Source organism: Nicotiana tabacum, chromosome 1 (assembly GCF_000715075.1).
Source record: "Nicotiana tabacum cultivar K326 chromosome 1, ASM71507v2, whole genome shotgun sequence".
Taxonomy (NCBI): Eukaryota; Viridiplantae; Streptophyta; class Magnoliopsida; order Solanales; family Solanaceae; genus Nicotiana; species Nicotiana tabacum.
In genome coordinates, this window is record NC_134080.1 from 96,916,235 (window position 1) to 96,938,379 (window position 22,145).

The following is a 22,145-nucleotide window of genomic DNA, read 5'->3' on the forward strand; positions in this document are numbered from 1 at the left end:
TAGATGTGATTTGAGGATTGGTCTAAGTTCGTATGATATTTTATGATTGGTTGGTGTGTTTGGTGTTGGTCCAAGGGGCCACTGGTGAGTTTCGGATGCTCAACGGAAGTGAATTTGGACATAGGGAATTGCTGGTGTTGTTGAACCTGTCATAACCGCACCTCTATATGTGGGACCGCAGGCTTGGTGATCGCAGAAGCAAAAATAGGCCAAGGCTTCAGAAACCGCAGTTGCGGCTGAGTGACCGCAGATGCAGAACAGCATATGCGGCCAGGTGACCATAGATATGTTCCCATCCCGGTTAAGTGAATTTCACACCTGCGATGCCTTTTCCGCAAGTGGGGGACCGTAGGTGCGTCCCCCCTGACCGCAGATGCAGTAATCGCTGGGCAGAAATAGAGAAAATCAAGGGTTTGAGTTCATAACTTGGAAAATCAAATTGGAGCTCAAGGGAAGGCGATTCTGTGGGGATTTTGAAGAGAAGATCATTGGGTAATGATTCCTAATCCCTTTTTGATTGTATCCCATTAATCTAAGCTTAAATTCATTAATTAATTTCAGATTTGGGGTGAAAATTGGGAGAAATGAGGAAATGTTCTTAGGCCGAGTTTTGGGATTTTTATCGAGGTTTTGGTATCGGATTTGAGTGATTTTAGTATGGTTAGACTCGTGAGTGAATGAGTATTCATAATTTGTGACTTTTACCTGATTCCGAGACGTGGGCCCAAGGAGGATTTTTGGGCATTTTTTTATTTTCTTACTTTAGCTTCGATTCCTTTAGCTAAATTCGTTGTTTGTAGTTGTATTTACATTATGAAATTTATTTGATTATATTTGGGCCCCTTGGAGTTGGATACTCATGGAAAGAGCATGATTCCGGATTGATTTTGAGCCGGTTCGAGGTAAGTATCTTGCCTAACCTTGTGTGGGGAAACTCCCCATAGGATTTTTGGTACTGTTGTTATATGAGTGCCGTGTACGTGAGGTGACGAGTGCGTACTTGTGCTAATTGTTGAAAAAACCCATTTTCATTAAGTAAATATCTATATTTTCTTGTAATTGAGCAATACTTGCACTTGAAGCCTTTTGTGTAGTTTAGGAAAAGCATGCTTATGTGATCTAGTTGTCTTACCTGCTCTAACTGCTTACTTGTATTTTGTGCAACATGTTTAGAGTAGAATTCCTATTTATTCTCGAATAGAATGGTAGATTCTTTCTTGATACTATTGTGTGTTTACTTTGGGACTACGGGACGATATCCCGGGAGATCCTCTTGCATGTTTACTTTGGGACTACGGATCAGTATTCCGGGAGATTCCCCTGCACGTTTACATTTGGGACTACGGGACGGTACCCAAGAGATTTCCATGTACTGGATATTTACTTTGGGAATACGGATTGGTATTCCGGGAGTTTCCCCTGCATATTTATGATTCGGACTACGGGACGATATCCTAGGAGATCCTCTGTACATTTACGTTTGGGACTACGGGACGATATCCTAGGAGATTCCATGTTGCTATCTCTATGTACTGAGTATATTTTGTCTGTAATTTTACTCTTTATCGACTGTTAGTGTTTTTAATTGTACTGTCACACTTCATACTATTTTATTTTGTTAAATATATATATATAACCAGTAGGGTCCTGACCTTCCTTGTCAAAACTCGACCGAGGTTAGGCTTGGCGCTTACTGGGTATCGCTGTGGTGTACTCGTGCCCTTTCCTGCACATATTTTTCGTGTGCAGATCCAGGTTCTTCTGCTCATCCGTTCTATCAGTGTGGTGGGCGACACCAGAGACTTCGAGATATATCTGTCGCGTCCACAGACCTAGAAGTCCTTCTCTATTCTCCCCTTCAGCTTAGACTTCCTGTATTTCTTTTGATTATATATTCTGGACTTAGAACACTATGTAGTTTCTATAGCTTGTGATTTCATGAGATTTTGGGTTTTGGGAATTTGTTTCAGTATTGTGAGCATCTATTGTATATGCCGACATGCATTTTTAAACTCCTTATTTATGTTTTTACTTGTAACTTGCCAGTTTCGTATTTTACTTTCCTTTTTCCGCAATTGGTTAGGCTTACCTAGTCGTAGAGACTAGGTGCCGTCATGACAGTTCACGGAGGGAGAACTAGGGTCGTGACATGTGCTTAGGAAATATAAGAAAAATAATTATATATATATATATATATATATATATATATATATATATATATATATATATATATATATATATATATATATATATATATGAGACCGCTCAAAATACGAATATGATCACAAAATCGAAGTCTTGCTAGATAAAGAATAAAATTTGATACTAAATTAAATTCAAATATACTAAATAAGTATATCTCATTTAGATAATCTCACTAATGAAATTAAAAGCCAAATTTGTATCAACAGTTTATAAAATAAATGTACGTAATACAAAAAATAATTATAAAAAAATTCAATAGATTTGAAACATTATAAAAGAACTTATGTTTTAGACTAATTCAAAGTTATATTTTAAAATAAAATGTGATATATATGTTCCCGATAGAGAATTATCAGATATCAATAAAGAATCATACTTCAATTGGAATTTTCAATTGAACAGAAAATTGAAATTCTATTTATTTTGAGTATAGATTAAAAAGATTTTGTATAAAGAGGAAAATAGAGATAGTACGGGGATACTTATATTTTTAAATTTATTAAAAAGAAATAAATTTAATTATTAAATAGTACAAAAATATTATTATTATATTTAAATGATGAAAGAAATTCGAGTAAGAGGATAATAGTTTAAAATACATTAAATTTCAAGAATAATTTTTTTTACATTTATTGATGACTATTAAAAGGGTAATAAACAATATTAATAAAATATAACAATATTAAGTGATAAATAATGCAAAAACTATAAGCAAGGAACAAAAAGAGAAAAAACATTATGTCTAAAAATGTAGAAGCATAAGACTATTTGAATTTGAGATGAATTATAAAGTGCCGTAAGAATTTTGTTAAAATAATATAATTTAATGTGCTCAAACATGACAGTCACAACATTACATGTATAATATTCTTTTATATTGACCGTAAAATAAAATACAAGTGTCAAAATGAAGAGGTTGAGTTATTACGAATATAGGAAAAAGAAAACAAATTATTCACTTTGAGATTTGAAAAATTATTTCATGTCCTCCTTCTAATTAATATCAAATAATTATTTATTATTTCCCTTAAAATTGGATAAGAATTAAACTTATAAGTGGTTTTAAGGATATGTGATTTTACTTGGCACAAACTGAGAAATATGAGAATTAATGTTACAAATTAACTGTAAAATAAAGCAAAGCAATATAATGAACGGTTATGGCCTTCGAGCTAGATTGCCCACGAACTAACAGAGTATGCCAAAAGTATGAACTAAACAACAGAGCTTAAGAGAGAAAATGTAATGTATTGCTTTGTTATGCATGAATATCATGATTACAAAATGATTAGAATCCCCTTTATATAATAGAGGAATTATGTTTATGGTACAATTCCAAATATAGAAGGAAAACCTGTGATTGGCTAAATGTCCGGTCTTGAAGGTCTTGAATTGATACGTGTAGAGATTTCCGCCACGATCCTTGCCCGATCACGGATATCTCGGCTTTATGTTATTCGACTTTGGCAGGCCTCCTTCGATCTCGCTCGATCTCTATCCCATTTTGGTCTTGATCACTGTTGGTCTCGTTCTTGATCGATTACTGATTAATGAGCTTAGCAACCCCATCTTCGTGCCATGGTTCGATACAAGGCGAGGCCTATCTTTGGCCTGCCACCCTGATTTTGGTTAGCCACACAAAATTAGGGAAGCCCGATTTTAACCGTATACAGATTCCCTCCTTTTTTTGGAGTGTAATGACAAGAAACGAATTGAGTCTTCGAACTTCCCCTCGGTTTATCATGACATAAGCGATGATCCCGACTATGACGCCAATGACAAGTGGGCACTAAAACGTTCCGTCGGTTTGGATGTCGAGGCATTAAATGAATGTCAGTTATTGTCGTCCACTACTGGTTCTGAACCGTCGTCTTCAACCTATAAATTTACCTTCCTTCTTTTTCCCAAATATTACTTTCAATCTCTTTCATTCTAATGTTAATAGTTCTTTGCATTCTTCAGAGCTTCCTATCTCCAAATCTTTGAGTTTCTTTGCTTGTTCTTCCTAAAAGACCAAATATTCCAATCTCTATTCTTCCTTGCTTACAAAAATGGCCAAAACATATAGAACTATTCTGCGAAAGGGGACTGCATCATCGTCACGGTGGCCGGCGACGGAGCCACGCCCTGAAGAGTTTTACCCCGAAGGGTGTGTTCTTGATTCTGATTTCAAGGTTGAAAAGACTTCCTCGGTGTCGGGCCGATGCGAGCCGATATCGAGGTATATATGCTCGATAACCGAAAAGCTCCTCTCCCAGGTTAAAAAAGATTGGAACTAGGGTAAAAAACAGGTGGTGGTGCCTACTCCAGAAGAGGCAATCACCACCTATGTGAAAGGATTCTTAAGTGTTTACACTTACCCTTTCACGTTGGGTCCCTTGGATCCGATCAGTATAGACTACTGCAAGAAATATGAGGTGACTCTCAATCAGATTCATCCCTCCTTCTAGAGGATAGTGATATTACTCTATTTTTTCTCAAGCAACGTCGATGGGCTTCCCTTCACCCTCGACCACCTCATATGCCTATATAGGCCCTAACTCTATCGAAGGGGACTAATAAAGCTTCAACATTGAGCCACCAGGGCACCTTTCTCGAGCATAGATGAGGACAAAGACCGGGGCTAGATGGGCTGATTCGTTCGAGTGAAGACCTCGGACTTGATCCCAGCCGAAAGTATGCCATTTCCTGAGAAATGGAATATGAAATGTAAGTGTGACTCTGTCCCTAATTTTAGTCCCCCAAGTGTAGTACTGGGTCAGGATCCTGATATCGCAATCGACATACGCTAAGCGCGCATGGTGTAATTTTGCGAGGGGTCAATGGGAGGCTAGTATCCATGCTAAGTTTCTCTCCTCGACTTAATGATTTGACCATTGTTCGAGTATTTTTCCAAACTTACTCATTTCTATCCTTTTGGTTTTTGGAAGGAGGTGATGATGAGGCCTCCGTTTGTTGATGAAGAAATCCCTCCCCCATCATTTGTTTCGAAACCGGTAGGGGAGAAGAAGAGGAAGAGGGCTTCGACTTTCGCAAACTTTGAGAAGCAGAAGCTCAAAAAGAAGACAACCCGTAAACCCAAGGGAGACATCATCCCTTTAACAATGGACTCAGTCTAGTGGCTACTACATGAGCCCGAAGAGGATGAAGGAGAAGAGAATGAAGATGATTCTAGGCTAGTGGCCCATGCGCGAGCTAGCACCAAGGTTCGGAGAACTTCAGAACCAGTGGGAGTTTATACTGCTCCACCTAGGCTTGATGAGGTCGAGGAGGAGACTTTGGCCCATGTCCTTGAGCCAAGAGTAACCGAAGATGCTTTACCTCGGGGCAAAGAGACTATTGAAGAGGCAGTGGACGTTGGTGCAGAAACTGGGCTTGAGTTGCCCGAGACGGAGGCAGTGCCTCAAAGGACCCATTATGCGGCCACATAATAACAATGCGAGCCACATATCTGCCGTAGAGTGAGTCAGTATGTTGGCCAAATTAAGGACAACTATGCAGCCAATTATGCGATCGCATAATCGATAAACGGGCCGCATAGTCATCGGATAACCTCCTTGGAATTTTTGCATAGGGAAGTTCTACGGTGCATTATACGACCGCAGAACAGGTATGCGGACTGCATATTGGTCGCATACCTGGGTAGAGTATCCAGGTCTGAGGGCCACTTTTGCGGTCCCTTTTGCGGGCCGCATATCTGTGCGACCGCAGATCGAGTCGGGACTCCTATTTTCTAACTTTTAAAACCCGACCTCATTTTGTTAAAATACCCCATTAGACCCTTTTAAGCTAACATTTACTATACTTAAAGTGAGAGCAAGAGTTCTAAAGGGAGAAAGTGATCCTCACCAAGCTTCTACTCAATCCTTGCCCAAATCCTTGAAGATTATCAAGAAAAGTTACTAGGCCTTCATCCTAAGAGGTAAGAACTTGTGCCCTAACATTCAATTTCGAAATTCCTACTAAAATAAGTAATTAACAAATGAGTTCATGAGTATAAATGTTGATTGTCTTGCATGCATGTATGATAAAAAGGGTATGGGGAGATTGTGAGCTAAGAATGTAATAAATGGGTGTAGGATGATAGAACATTTTCCACAAAAGACCTTAAAAATTCATAACGCCCACTTAGTGTTTGATAATGTGCTCGAGTGAGCTAGAATCTCGATTATCTCTCTAATTATTGGTTCAACTTGTAATTCTCATAAAATAGATCGAAGTGGCTAAGAGTTCCGGAATTTATGTAAGAATATAAGAAAAAGCTCTATTGAGGTATGCAAGGCTAACCCTATTCTTCTTAGTATTGAATTCTTGGTGTCCGAATAGTTGGCGTGAGTTCCGGATTGATCACACTAGATGTATTGCATTAATGTATTTGGTTGACAGATTTTTGTTCTGAAATTGTTCTATGTGTTTACTCTGAAATCATGATAGTTGAAAATGTGATTATGTTCTCCAAGTATTCTTATCTTTTCTTATGTGTGCATGCCTTATATGATAACCCCTTATCAACATGGATGATGAAACTATATGAACGAATAAATAAGGGGAAGACTTGAATTGTAACAATGTATCCAAGTGCCAAGGAATAGACTAATAAAAGAGGTGTGTGGTGCCATGTAATGGAAAAATGGAAAGAAATATAAACTAAGAAATAATTGAAAGAGGTTATGTCCCAAGTGAGATGGCTTGGCCGATTGGGCCGAGATCAGAAGCCATGTTGTACACATGGTGGCATTTACATTGGACTTCTGATTATCATTATGAATTTGGATATGTCTCACTTGGGATGGCTTAGCCGGTCGGGCCAAGACCGGACTCCGTGTAAAATCAGGGTGGCATTATGGGTTATGGCACTTGGCACTAAAGACTATTAACCTAAAGGAATGGAAAGACTTAACTGGAACCATGTGAATCTTATTTGGTGTTTTCCTTGTAATCCTATGAAGTACTTGCTGATGTTATAACTGCCTTCTATTTGTTCACTGTTCATCCTATTAAGAATTGTGTTTGCCTTACATAGTAGTACTATTCGACAGTACTAACATCCCTTTTGCCGGGGGCGCTACATCTTTTAATGGATGTAGGTGGTACCATTGCCGATAGTTCTGATCGCAGATAGTGGTGCTCTCTTTCTCTTTTCACATCTGTCTTGGTGAGCCCCTATTTCTCCCAGGGGTTTTGTAGTTCTTCTTTTGTGTAAATTTCTATATTTTGAGGTATAGCCGGGGCCTTGTTTCCGGCATTGTCATTTTGGTCTTTTGTATCCTTAGAGGCTCCGTAGACGTTTATGTGGGTCATGTATGGGTGCTGGGGTGGTGATAGGATCACATTGTATTTTGAAACTTTTCTCCACTAGACTGTCAACTGTATATACTTTTGGAAACTTAACTATGGCACGTTGTATTTAAGTAAGAATCTAACTAGCAATGTTTATGCATTTATATAACATGTGTCTCTCTCCCATGTTTAATAATTGGTAATGCATTACTTCTTCGGATATAGAATGAGTCGGGTAAGAAAGGCTAGATAGGCTTGCTCGATCGGGTTCGCTCGGTTGCGCGCCAGTCGCGCTCCTTGAGGATTGGGGCGTGACAGGAATCCCTCTTGTTTCCTTTAGTTTTTGATTCGATGATACGCGACATTCAAGCCGCGGAGACTTGTCACGGGAAGGGAGCCCATGGAGAGGAAGCCTTTTACATGGTTATTTTGTTGGGGTAGAAGATTTCACCTGTCTGAGTGACTTGGAGGTGTCACGCCCCCTTTTTCATAGAGCGAAATTGGGTTTATAACATTTGGAGGGACAACTCATTCCTTTTGGGAATTGCGTTTGTGTTTGAAGAGTCACCACCTAATGATTAGGGTGCATTAGGATACCAAAAAAGTTTGATTTTGAATAACCAGAGATTAGGGTAAGGGATTGAAAATTATTCCAATGGGAAGGTGTTAGGCACCCCTCAGAATCCACTAGTGCATTTCCCGGCCAGACAATTATTGTGGATTTGGGGTGCAATTAACATATAGACAAATAGGGCTCAAATAAGAGGGGTTTCATATAATGGTTTGCAAATAAACAAAGTTTGGAAGAGCAAAGAAAGCCGATTTTTAACGACGGAGTTGAAATGATAAAAGAAATAAAGAAATAAGGGAAAGGGGTCCTAGGTTTATTAACAATATGGATCACCCCACACAATGCCCGGTAATCACTCCTCAATGAGGGGCTACACGTGACATTATCGCATGGTCATCATATCCATATCTACCCTTCCTACCTCGTTGAGGTATGTACATCACGAATTGGTCTCGTTTACTTATTTCATGCTATTACCCGTCCCAATCCTATCAGTCCCGGAGGCATTTAGGACTACTAATCCTAAAAGGGAGGGATATTAGGCTTATTTGTAGTTTCAAAGGAAAAAGCTCTAAGGCGACATACAAGACACGTATTGCAAATTGGGGAAAGCATATAACAAGCAGAGGATTAGATATACCTCCTTAAACAAAAAAGCATGTAATTAGCATGACTTACACATACTGTTTAGGTCTGATTTAAAAGGTATTAAAGATGAGTGAGAGGAAATTGTTGAGACAGTTTCAGCTTATCACATAACTCAGATAAGAAGTCCGAATCAGGCCTGCCTGCTGGTTGTAATTATTCACAGAAGCAGATTCAGTTTATATTTATTACCCTAGGGCTTACCTAAGTATTTCAAGGGGGTCCTATAGGCATGAATCTATTGAACTCTGAAGGTGATGAGCTAGTAAAACTTGGAATGAATTATTTAAAGTCTTATATGCATACTTGTTAAACTAGTTAAGTGAGGGACTCAAATTATTAAAGAGAGACAGAATTTAAACTAATTGATTACAAGTTCTGCAAATGATGATATCCATTATTACTGATTTTAGATCTAACACTGAGTAAGGCAAATCAGATTTTTATTAGAAACTCCTATAGACCTGCTTTCTAGGCGTTATTGATTTTAAACCTTTATAGACGGGGTACCTAAGTGCAGAAGTGTTTGAAACCTATAGACATGATATCTAAATTCAGAAGTGGTTTAAAACCTATAGATATGGTATCTAAATGCAGAAGTTGTTTAAAACCTATAGACACGGTATCCAATGCAGTTGAATATGCAGAATTCAGAATGATCCTATAGGCATGGTTTCTATATGTGATCGAATATGCAAAATTAGAACAACCTATAGGCATGGTTTCTATATGTAATTGAATATGAAGAATTCAGAATAACACTATAGGCATGATTTATATATGTAATTGAATATAAAGAATTCAGAATAACCCTATAGGCATGATTTCTACCCTTTGCATGCATAGTTACCCACCCCTTTTAACTATCCAGCTCCAAGTGTTTATTACAACTTATTACAAACCGGAATAGTAAATTACATCAGAAAATACAAATAAGAGTACAACTAGAGGTAGCCTGATTCTGACTTCCTCACTGAGTTATGAGATAAGCCAACTCAAAGACCATTGATCCAAAGCCTTTCTCAACTTGAGTGTGTCAGATTTCCCTAAGAGCCTCAATGGGACTCCGGGCAATGCTCACACCCAAATTGTATTATCAGAATGGGTATAAGTGCAGTGTGGAAGGGCCAGCCCTCAAGTGTCCAAATTCAGATGGAGCTAAGAGGGTCCCAAGGCAAGCCTCACGAGAGGGGGGGGCGCAGAACTTAAAGTCTAAGAGAGAGTGCAAGTGCAGAAACAGAACTTTAAGAACTAGGGAAGTAAAGAAAAGGGAAAAGGGTACTGGGAAATAGCTACAGAATTGATAACTTTGCACAAAAGGGGGTCGGGGATTGGGAACTGATTGCAGAGAGCCCATGCTTGGCAAGGGTAAGCTTTGGGCATACACATCAATGTAGATGCTGCCATGCCTATAAACCTACTAGAACATACAACAACAAAGAATCATAGGGGTTAGGATCCCAGAGGGATCAAGCTTGAGTCATGGATAGTAATATTCAGTACTGTCATACCTCAGGCAAACCATAGTATCAAACACATTGGGGCAGGGGTTTGGGGTTCATAACAGGATAGGCAGAAGGAAATTACAGCATGCTAAAGTAAGTATTGAATCATACATAGGCGGTAGACAGATAAGAAGGTAAACGTATTAAGTAAACTCATTGTTGTGATTGCTGAAAATCTTAATCAGAACATACCAGTTTCAAAGAGGCAAAGTACAATAAAAACAAGTAGGAGGACTTGAAAGCAGGCCACAATACAAGTAACAAGAGAGAATGCTTTTTGAAGGAGAGTGTGAGTTTAGAAAACTAAAAGTGTCTGTGTGTGTCCGTGTTAATGAGAAAGCCAGGTATTTATAGTTTGAAAATAGGCAGAAAACAAGGCAAGAAAATAATTATAGAACCGTGTGCCAATTAAGATCAATCATTATAAGATTTATTTAATTAAGGAGTTAAAATCAAACGGTAACATGCAAGTGCTAAATAAGGAAAGAAATCACATAGGGCTGAATATGACCAATAAGGAAGTATTTCCAGCATAGTACAAGTACACAGTAAGTAATAAAGGATAGGTTTATCAGACTCTAATCAAGGAAAGGTCTGTAAGAATCCAATACCAATGTAATCAAGGTAAGGGGATTAATCAAATTGAGTAGAAAAGGTAGGGGTCGAAAATTCAAAGGAAAGTATTCAAATAGGTCCAAGAAACAGGGAAATCAGTACAACAAGGAAAGAAACAATTACAAGAGTGCAATTAGAATTACACAAAGAGGTTTGAAATCAGTCCACAATTAAGGGTTATTTTTAGAGGGAAATTTAGTATATAAAAGAGTACATAACATTAGGCATGCGAGGCTGAACTTATGACAAAGAGAATAATCACATGACAGTCACATAGGTTAATAGAGAAAAGGGAGAGTATCAGAAACATGCAAAAGGGTCCAGTAGAAAGACCTTTCTGAAAATACAGTCGAGTTTCAATGATAGCAGGAGATCAAAATCACATGAAGCAACAAAAGTTGAAACAAAGATTTTGAAACTCAGTCGAGCAGTAGATGAAACAACTTCAAAAACTTGAATAGGTCCAAAGAGATTAGGGTTTTGAAACTAAACAAGTTCAGAGATGAGGAACAAGAAAATCACAAAGCAAATAGTCTCAAAACTCGAACGAACCCCTAAATTTTAGGGTTTTCACCATCAATCGAGTATAGAGATGAAAGACAAGAGAATCAGGCAAAAAAATATCAATAAAAAAATAAAATCAGAAACCTTAAGAAAGAACCAAGACTTTTAACATAAAGAAACACAGTAGAAGAACAACATAAGAAACACAGTAGAAGAATCAACACAGTAGAAGAACAACATAAGAAACACGGTAGAAGAATCAACATAAGAAACACAGTAGAAGGTCAACATAAAAAACACAGTAGAACATGTTAAAAATTAGAAAAGCTTTGAAATGACTTAACAGAACCCTAAATCGGAAAAAGGTAAAGGTTTTGAAGGTAATGTTTTGAAAGAAACTTTGAGAAAACATTTAAAAGCTCAGAGAAAACACAGATCTACAACGGATCTAAAAGAATCAGAGGAACCTCGAAGGTTAGGGTTTCGGAAGAACCCAAATGGCGAGAAAGGCTTGGAAAGTCATTGATCTAAGCAGGAGAAGTCAAGATCAGGCTTGAAAAGCCATAGCTAACCGGAGCAAGGTCGGAGACAGCTATAGAACTCGAACGAAACAAAGTCTAGGCCAAGCTTCTTGAAGGTATGACCTTGAAACCATAGTAATCACGCGTGTAGGAGTCATAGGATGCCGGTACAGGCCTTTAATGACTTTGGAAGCCATGGATTTAGGCGATTTTAGGGTGGAAACGGAGGTAGGCGGCTAGGGTTTGAGAGGAGCTTGAGAGAGAACTGGGAGAAGGGGGAATCTAAGGGCGGCTACAGAAGGGAAATGACTAGGGTTAGGTGGTAACTAGGAATTAAAAAGGAAAGAGCTAACGGAGGCCGCTGATCATTTTGATCAACGACCTAGATTGAAGGGGAATCTGGGTGGGTTATTTTAAAGGGTCGTGTGTTGGGTAGATTAGGATATGGGCTGGGTAATTGGGTTCTGGGATTGGGTCTAATTAGAGGTTCAAATCCGGCTAAAATTGAAATGCAAATGGGCTATCATTTAAATAGCCATTTTTCCCTCATTTATTTTATAAAAATAGTAAAATAATTTCTGAAAATAAATTAAAGGTACTAAATGATTAATAATACATAATTATTTAATTAAAAATATTTGAGTCAATTTTATAACTATAAATACAATTAAATCTTAAAAGAGGTCAATAGTGCAATTATATGCAATTTAGCTTTAAAAATACCAAATACATTTATAAAAAATATAAAAAAATTATGCTAGCTATATTTTAATATAAATATGAGAATCTAATAAATGAATCACCCAAAATAATAATTTTGGGGATAATTACTGGGTTTTTCTTAGATAAAATAGGGGAATAAATTGATTTAAAAATCTTTACAAATTAAGAGAAAATAATAAAACCTTGGGACATACTTATATATGTACATACATGCTATTTTGAGAGTATTTCGTATACTAAAAATATACAGGAAAAAACTGGGTATCAATAGGAGGTTCCAAAGAAAATCTCAAGAGGCTTCCTCAAGTTTTAAGCTGACCAATCAGGCTCTCTCGGGTGTAAACGAATAATCATTATCACGGTTCAGGAGGATGCCCAGGTTCTTTCTTCCCTCGTAGGGGTGTCCAGCTACCTCCGATGTTTTATAATAGAAGAAGACCAAGCCTAGATGGACGCAGTGGGAGCGCCTTGTCTTTTCAACGAAGCCCAACAGGCTCTTAACCGAGTAATCCCTGATTTCCCTATCAATTTTCATACTTAGATTTTATCCCTTTGTATAATTTTCTATGTTTGCAGGTTTCGGTGCTTCATCGTAAGGCTTTCCTCTGATTTCGAGGAGAGTTGAGCTGGTGTGAGGCCGATCTTGGGGGCTCACCGAGAAGAATGAGGCCTTCAAACGTCTTAGTGAACAAAGAGAAATGGAGGTTAAGAGCCTTCGAGATGATTTAGAGGTGGCCCAAAAAGAACATGACAGTCTGGTCGAGCAGGTAAACAAAATCTTTGAAGTTACTGAAGACGAGTCGGGTACCGTGACCAACAATATGAACCCGCAGGTCCACCAAAAGATTGACATAATCGGGCAGCTACGTGAAGAGATAGAGATTGTAAATACTGAGGCCGAAGTGTGGAAATAGAACATGGATCGCTTTGCCTAAGAAAAGGAGACTGGTCGGTCCCAGCTGGCCTCAACTGAAGTTTAGCTGCGAAATTTAAAGGAAAAAACATTGGCGCAAGCCAATAAAATTGGGGAGCTCCAGTCTCAGTTGGGTTCTGCAATTTCTAATTGGGAGAAGCTGGTCACAGAGCTCGAAGTGGCCAAATCGAAGGTCGAAGCAACCAAGGCCAATGCTGATGCAGTTGTGGCTGTTTACTGAGCCGATGTCGAAGCTGCTCAAATTCGAGCAAAGGAGGTTGTCGAGGCTACTCAACTTTGAGCAGAGAAAATCGCTGAGCACGCCAAATGTCAATCTCGAAGGGAGACCCTCGAGGAAATCCATGCTTGGGCTTTGATCTAACAACTGAGATCTAGAGTGCTAAGGAGCTCGAAGATGAAACCTGGAGATTAGCTTACCCTGAAGATGACGATGAGTCTACGAACTTGAGCAAATCCGAAAGCTGAGAAGACCCCGAGGGCGGAGATGAATCTCCTGGAAACGACCACGCCACTTAAGCTTTTAGATAGTTTTTTGAATTTTTGTTGAGGTCTTTTCGGACTTTGTGAATAATTTCCATCGGGCTGTGTTGCCTTTGTAAAACATTTTTGATGAATATATAAAACTTCTTCCTTTTCATAGCTTATGAATTTGTTGTATTTTTTGTTATTTCATGTAAGGGTCAAAATGCCTTAGCACAAGATCATGAATTTGTGTTCGAGGGTCCAAGGTTTGGGGAAGGTAATGGCCCATAATAAGCCTTGCCTTCGACCTTTCTAATCGATGGAGCCCGAATGATAACTCGAACTTGAGTTTATGTAGCCCTTAAGCTTAATGATCGAGTAAGGACATGCACGAACTTGAAATTAGGTAGCCCTTAGGCTTTCTTGTCAAGTGAGAAGGATCTCTCGAACTGGAAGCGAAAGTAGCCCTTAGGCCTTTGCAAATTTTGTATTTGGCCGATCTGGCCTTTGTAAAACGGTCGTTTAATCATATATATATAAGGTTTTTCTACCTTTTTTGGCTTTCAAAGTTTTCCCTTATTTTATCATTCGTGTTCACAAAGGTTTTAATGCCTTAACATGAAATAAGGAACTGTTCCATAGTTCGAACAATTTTGTACTCTTTAGAGTTTTCGAGGCTTGATATTATCGAAGCCTTTTATGCTTTTGCTAGGGGTAGCCCTTTTAACCTGTTTATGAAAGAATTTAAAGGCCTGTTTCGTTACGAAATTTGAACGTCTCTGAATCGTGTTAATTTGGTCGTAGCCTTTTTAATTCGGGATTTGTCCCCTTAGGTTTATTTTTCTATTTACTTTGAGCATGACCGAAGTGTCAGTCTCCAAGTGGGGTGGTCGTGGCCTATAAAAATCAAGAGTTGCCTAAAAGGTCTTATAATCTTGAAGTTTTAATATTTCGATCTCGTTTGATTTTCGTACGACAGTCCCCGACTGTGGGGGTAATTATCCGAACTCTGGTTGTGATCGTCCTTAAGCATGTTTACATAGTAGATAGAGAGTATGAAATTGTAAAGTAGAATTTTTTTTTATAAGTTATGAGATATTGGCAAGGAAAAATAGTTCTCTTTATAATTGATTATACATGCGTACATGTTCGGTTCCAGGGCTCGAGCAAACTACGCGGGCATGGTTCGTTTGATGGTTTGGCCCTTACAAATTTTCCTATCGAGATCCTGATGCCATGAAGTAATTTCCTCGAAACAAAGTGGACATTCGAGGGTAATGCCCCCCAGTATTCGAGGTTGATTGTAAAGAAGTCTCGGATACTTTTGAATTGTTCTAAGTTAGTACGATCAATGGTTTCCTCATTAAAAACCTAGCCGAAAAACCCATTTGGGACAAAACCTGTCTAAGGGAAAAATAGTGCAACATGTGCTTTCATACCTAAAGACTTCGTATCAAGGATTCCATTGTAGTTTCTGATCGAACACCTGCCAGAGTTAGTTTAAAAAATAAATGAAAATGGAAGGGGTCGTACCTTAGCAGTAGTATCGTTTTAAGTGCGATAAGTTCCAATTGCCTAGTAACTATTTTCCGTTCATGCCGAGCTTGTAGGATCCTTTTCCTATGATTTCAAGAACTTGGTATGGTCCTTCCCAGTTCGGACCTAGTTTCCCTTCATTTGTATTTCGGGTGTTGAGGGTAACTTTTCTAAGCACCAAGTCCCCGATGTTAAAATGTCGAAGATTGGCTCTTCGATTGTAGTATCTTTCGATCCGCTATTTTTGTGCGGCTAATCGAATGAGGGAGCCTTCGCGTCTTTGGTTCAACAATTCTAGGCTCGTATTCATGGCCTACTTATTTGACTCCTCTGTTGCATATCGAAATCTGATGCTAGGTTCTTCGAGTTCGACCAGGATTAGGGCTTTGGTGCCATAAACTAACGAGAATGGTGTTGCTCTAGTAATAGATTTCGATGTTGTGCGGTATGCCCATAGAACTTCGGGCAGTATCTCTCTCCACTTCCCTTTTGGTTGAAATTGTTTGGGAAGAAATGCAGAATCTTCCATATAGACATTGAATAGCTCCTATTTTGCTTCCGTGCTTCTCTACAAAAATTGGATGCATGTTTTACTAGCAGGCCTTTGCTTTTGCAACGAGCTTCAGTTCTAAAGTGCTATACATGTGTACGATGCTACTGTTATCCGCAAATCCTACACTAACTCTAGTGATAGACAAAGTTTAAGTGAGTGATTTCAGGCAATGCTAGCGGAATTTCGTAAAATGTTGGAGTTAGAAATTTGGTTCCTTTTCCTAAATAATTGGTCCAATTATGAATTCTCATCGACCAAATCATGATATTATCGTTCATTTATTGTATATGACCTAGTCATCTGTTCTTTCATTAGTTTAAATTATAGTTTGAACTTTGAACTGGTATGATATCTGTGTCACCGTCCTTTCGAAGACATGTAGGGGAAAATAACGTTTACTCTTGATGATTATGGAAAATAAACCAACAGGGATTACAAATGAAGCTATCTGTTTTCTGTTTTCGCAACTTTAACTGAGTTAATTATGTCAGCCGACTTATTTTGAATGGATTAATTAAGTTCCTACTCCTGAAATATACTCTATATTTCAAGTTATTCATAATAAGATCGCAGATTGGATTGGCCATAAAGTGTGCTCTAATTTCAAGGGATTGACAACGATTTCTCACCGGTTATATGTGTAAGATAGTTTGTTATTGGCAAGTTGGAAGTGGGATTCTTCCCACAATGGAAGAAAGAAGTTCCGTGCCTGTCATGTGAAACACTCCCGGGACCGACCTTACTCGTACCGTGCATGTTAGCCTCGGAACTGATCATTATGAAATAGCACATAACAGACACGAGATTGTCTCAACAGGCACGAGATTGTCTCAACAGGCACGAGACTGACTCAAAAGGCACGAGATTGTCTCAACAGGCACGAGACTGGCTCAACAGGCACGAGATCCTAGAGTTAATTATTTTTAACAGAAAAATCAAATTCATTTGAATTTTAAATTCAAAATTCGAATAAATAGTCGTGTCTGTTTGTGAAACAAGACATCTTTTCTGAAAGGGTCTGATGGTTGCCTAAAAATACACAAGAATTCCAATGAAGTGGAGATAGAAAATCACAAGTGTTATTGCAGGCTTTGTTGTATCCTGAAGAGAATCGTTTTGTATTTTCCCTAAATTAGTAAACAGGCGATAACTCTTTAAGGAAAGTCAATTTTCACGCCTCAAAGCCAATTTTGATTATTATTTTCTAACAATCTTAAAGAGTTATACTGCTATGGAGAAATTGATGTCTGTTGTTGAGAATCCGAAGGAGTTCATCAAACTTGATCGCTTTGATGGAACGAACTTTACCCGTTGGAGAGACAAGATGATATTCTTGTTGTCCGCTCTCAATATCTACTATGTTCTTGATTCTGCCTTGCCTCCGATGCCTGAGCCCACAGCAGAAGATTCTGACGTAGTCAAGGAAGAAAGGAAGAAACGAGAACATGATGAACTGTTGTGTCGCGGCCATATTCTGAATACTTTGACATATCGACTCTATGATCTTTACTGCAATCTGAAGTCGCCAAGAGAGATTTGGACTTCTCTACAAACTGCATGCCAGAATGAAAAACGAGGTATTGACAAATTCCTGGCTCTGCAGTACTTTGAATTTAATATATTTGATACTAGGCCTATAATGGATCAGATTCATGAACTGCAAATCTTAGTATCAAAACTAAGTGATCTTGAAGTTAAAATTCCTGATGCACTTCAAATAGGTGCTATTCTTTCGAAATTGCCTTCCTCGTGGAATGACTATAGAAAGAAAATCCTACATTCTATGGATAAAATGACTGTGGAACAATTTCGTACTCACATTCAAATTGAAAGTGAGACTCGTGCTCGTGATGCTATTAGTCAGCCTTCGAGTTCCGCAGTCAATTTTGTCAGTCAGAATGATTCAGGAAGTGAGAACAAACATCTGAAAGTTTCCAAAAAGTCTTCTTTTGAAAAGAGAAAGAACTTTAGTTGTCATCATTGTGGAAAGAAAGGCCATATGATTCGGGACTGCAGATATAGAAATGCAGGAATAAATTTCAATACAGGCAAAACCGAAAAGTCTGGAATGATTAAAAAATCTGGAAATTCTGAAAAGGCAAACGTAGTGGAAAATTCTGCCCAAGGATTGGTTGCCATGGTTTCCGCAATGCAAATTGGTATGGTCACAGAGTTGAATGTGGCTACCGCTGCTACAAATACTCAAGACTGGTGGCTAGATTCGGGTGCTACTATTCATGTCTGTTATGACAAGAAGATGTTCAAGACATATGAAGAAGTACAGGATTCTGAACAAGTCTTGATGGGAAACCATGTTGCGGCAGATGTTGCTGGAAAAGGAAGTATTGAGATTAACTTCACATCTGGCCAGAAGTTGATATTACTGAATGTGTATCATGTTCCTGATATGAAGAAAAACTTAATGTCTGCTACTTTGCTGTCAAAGAAAGGCTTCAAGATAGTTATTGAGTATGATCATGTAATAGTGTCTAAGAATGGCCTAATACATCAAATGAGTGCCTTTCTAACAAAAACACCATTCTTAGACACTATTACATGATCATACTCAATAACTATCTTGAAGCCTTTCTTTGACAGCAAAGCAGCGGACATTAAGTTTTTCTTCATATCAGGAACATGATACACATTCAGTAATGTCAACTTCTGGCCATATGTGAAGTTAATCTCAATACTTCCTTTTCCAGCAACATCTGCCGCAACATGGTTTCCCATCAAGACTTGTTCAGAATCCTGTACTTCTGCATATGTCTTGAACATCTTCTTGTCATAACAGACATGAATAGTAGCACCCGAATCTAGCCACCAGTCTTGAGTATTTGTAGCAGCGGTAGCCACATTCAACTCTGTGACCATACTAATTTGCATTGCGGAAACCATGGCAACCAGCCCTTGGGCAGAATTTTCCACTACGTTTGCCTTTTCAGAATTTCCAGATTTTTTAATCATTCCAGACTTTTCGGTTTTGCCTGTATTGAAATTTATTCCTGCCTTTCTATATCTGCAGTCCCGAATCATATGGCCTTTCTTTCCACAATTATGACAACTAAAGTTCTTTCTCTTTTTAAAAGAAGACTTTTTGGAAACTTTCAGATGTTTGTTCCTACTTCCTGAATCTTTCTGACTGACAAAATTGACTGCGGAACTCGAAGGCTGACTAATAGCATCACGAGCACGAGTCTCACTTTCAATTTGAATGTGAGTACGAAATTGTTCCACAGTCATTTTATCCATAGAATGTAGGATTTTCTTTCTATAGTCATTCCACGAGGAAGGCAATTTCGAAAGAATAACACCTATTTGAAGTGCATCAGGAATTTTAACTTCAAGATCACTTAGTTTTGATACTAAGATTTGCAGTTCATGAATCTGATCCATTATAGGCCTAGTATCAAATATTTTAAATTCAAAGTACTGCAGAGCCAGGAATTTGTCAATACCTCGTTTTTCATTCTGGTATGCAGTTTGTAGAGAAGTCCAAATCTCTCTTGGCGACTTCATATTGCAGTAAAGATCATATAGTCGATCTGTCAAAGTATTCGGAATATGGCCGGGACACAACAGTTCATCATGTTCTCGTTTCTTCCTTTCTTTCTTGACTACGTTAGAATCTTCTGCTGTGGGCTCAGGCATCGGAGGCAAGGCAGAGTCAAGAACATAGTAGATATTGAGAGCAGACAACAAGAATATCATCTTGTCTCTCCAACGGGTAAAGTTTGTTCCATCAAAGCGATCAAGTTTGATGAACTCCTTCGGATTCTCAACAACAGACATCAATTTCTCCATAGCAGTATAACTCTTTAAGATTGTTAGAAAATAATAATCAAAATTGGCTTTGAGGCGTGAAAATTGACTGTCCTTAAAGAGTTATCGCCTGTTTACAAATTTAGGGAAAATACAAAACGATTCTCTTCAGGATACAACAAAGCCTGCAATAACACTTTATCTCTCTGTTTCTTTTTCTTCATTTCTTTTGTCTTTTCTTTTCTGTTCGTTTTCTTCTTTTCTTGTTCTTTTCTGTTTGTTTCTTTTGTCTTTTTATCAAAAACTGCTGAAAGCTTAAAGATTGTTTGGTTGAGTCTGTAGGAGATCTGGTTTCTCTCCCCTTTCTCTTTCCTCTCCCCCTCCTGCTGAAACCCTAGATCTGGTTCACTATCGAAGCCTGAAAAACCCGGGAAATTCTCAAAGTTGTTGGAGACAAGTTGGGCGCACGAGCACTAGCAAAGGAGAGCAACCTGGACGAGCGTCAGCAAAGGGCAGTGGGAAGCGGTGCGTGAGCTTGCAAGTATATCGAGGGCTGCAAATCAACACAGGTTTGGTTCTCGAGAATTGGTACCTCCCGTTCTACTGTTTTCCTTTTGGTGTTAGATAAATTGATGTTACTTTAGTTCACAATAGTTAAATCATTCAATAGGTGTACAGGTAGTCACTTGTTTCCTTTTAGTTTGATTCGTTGTCCGTTGTGCACTAGCGAGTCTTTTGTAGATCTGTCGTAGGTGTAGTGGTGGCAGTCTGGGATGATAGATTAAAGGCATGTCCTGAGGTGGGGCAGAGTGTGGGGCAAAGAGTGGGCCCGGGGTCAGGGGGTGGGTCGGGAGGCAGGGGAGGTAGAGGGGGCAAGGGAGCCTATAGGTTGAGAATCGGGTCATGGAACATAGGTTCGCTAACGAGTAAGTCTATAGAGTTAGCGAAGATCCTTTAGAAGAGGAAGATTAATATAGCGTGTGTCCAGGAGACTAGGTGGGTCGGATCGAGGGCGAGAAACGCGGATGGGTATAAGTTGTGGTACTCTGGAGTCGTGAGGGGTAAGAATGGAGTGGGTATCCTAGTAGATAGCCATCTTAGGGAGTCGGTGGTAGAGGTCAGGCGTGTGAATGATAGACTAATGACTATTAAATTGGTGGTGGGTGAGTGTACTTTAAACGTCGTTAGCGCGTACACACCGCAAGTAGGTTGTGATGAGGAGATTAAAAGGCGTTTTTGGGAAGGGTTGGATGACATTGTTCGTAGTATTCCGCCTTTCGAGAGGTTATTCATAGGAGGGGATTTCAATGGTCATATTGGGTCGTCTGCAGGTGGTTATACTGAGGTGCATGGCGGCTTTGGTTTCGGGGAACGGAACGGAGGGGGCACCTCACTGCTGGATTTTGCCAAGGCATTCGATCTAGTGATTGCAAACTCGAGTTTTCCGAAGCGAGAGGAGCATTTGGTTGCTTACCAAAGTTCGGTGGCGAAGACTCAAATTGACTATCTCCTTCTCAGGAGATGCGACAGAAGGTTGTGCGAGGATTGCAAAGTTATCCCAGGTGAGACCCTTGCAATGCAACATAGGCTTTTGGTGATGGACGTTATTATTATGATAAGAAGGAAACAGAGGTCAGTACGAGGCCGCCCGAGGATTAGGTGGGGCGCTTTGACTAAGGTTAAAGCCCAGGAGTTGGAAGGAAGGTTGTCGGCAATGGGAGCTTGGAGAAGTAGTGGGGACGCAAACACTATGTGGTCGACGACGGCGGACTATATAAGGAAGGCGGCGAGAGAGGTGTTAGGGGTATCTTCAGGCCGCACCGGTGGCCACAAAGGAGACTGGTGGTGGAATGCAGTTGTACAAGGTAAAGTGGAAGCGAAGAAGGTGGCTTACCTGCGGTTAGTGGGGAGCACTGGAAAAGAGGAGAAGAGATCGAACATTGCGAGATATAAGGTAGCTAGGAAGGAGGCAAAGATGGCAGTGACGGAGGCAAAAACGACAGCTTTTGTGCGTTTGTATGAGGAACTAGGGAACAAAGGCGGGGAGAAGAAGTTACTCCGACTCGCTAAGGTGAGAGAGAGCACGGCTCGGGATTTGGACCAAGTGAGGTGCATAAAAGATGAGGACGGCAAAGTTTTGTTGGGGGATGACCAGATTAAGAGGAGATGGCAGACCTACTTTCATAAACTTCTAAATGAGGAAGGGGATCAGGATATTGTACTAGGTGAATTGAGGAATGCCGACAGCCCCCATGAACTAAGTGATTGTCGGGACATTGAGCTCGATGAGGTCATGGAGGCAATGCGTAACATGAGAAGGGGCAGAGCT

General features: G+C 39.3%; 1 protein-coding gene across 1 annotated transcript; it reads left to right on the forward strand.

Moving 5' to 3' along the window:
• Window positions 1-17,438: 17,438 nt before the first annotated feature.
• On the forward strand, window positions 17,439-18,523 carry LOC142163172 (uncharacterized). The gene is made up of 2 exons (XM_075220432.1): window positions 17,439-18,396; window positions 18,468-18,523. Exons 1-2 carry the CDS (start codon window positions 17,439-17,441, stop codon window positions 18,521-18,523), a joined length of 1,014 nt encoding a protein of 337 aa, XP_075076533.1.
• The last annotated feature ends 3,622 nt before the right edge of the window (window positions 18,524-22,145 follow it).

What these genes read in the sequence shown, in the direction of transcription:
- LOC142163172 (XM_075220432.1), top strand. Translation starts at nt 17,439, where the DNA reads ATGCCTGAGCCCACAGCAGAAGATTCTGACGTAGTCAAGGAAGAAAGG. An exon ending in AGATGTTGCTGGAAAAGGAA is followed by an intron (nt 18,397 to 18,467) that starts GTATTGAGATTA and finishes CCTGATATGAAG; the next exon opens with AAAAACTTAATGTCTGCTAC.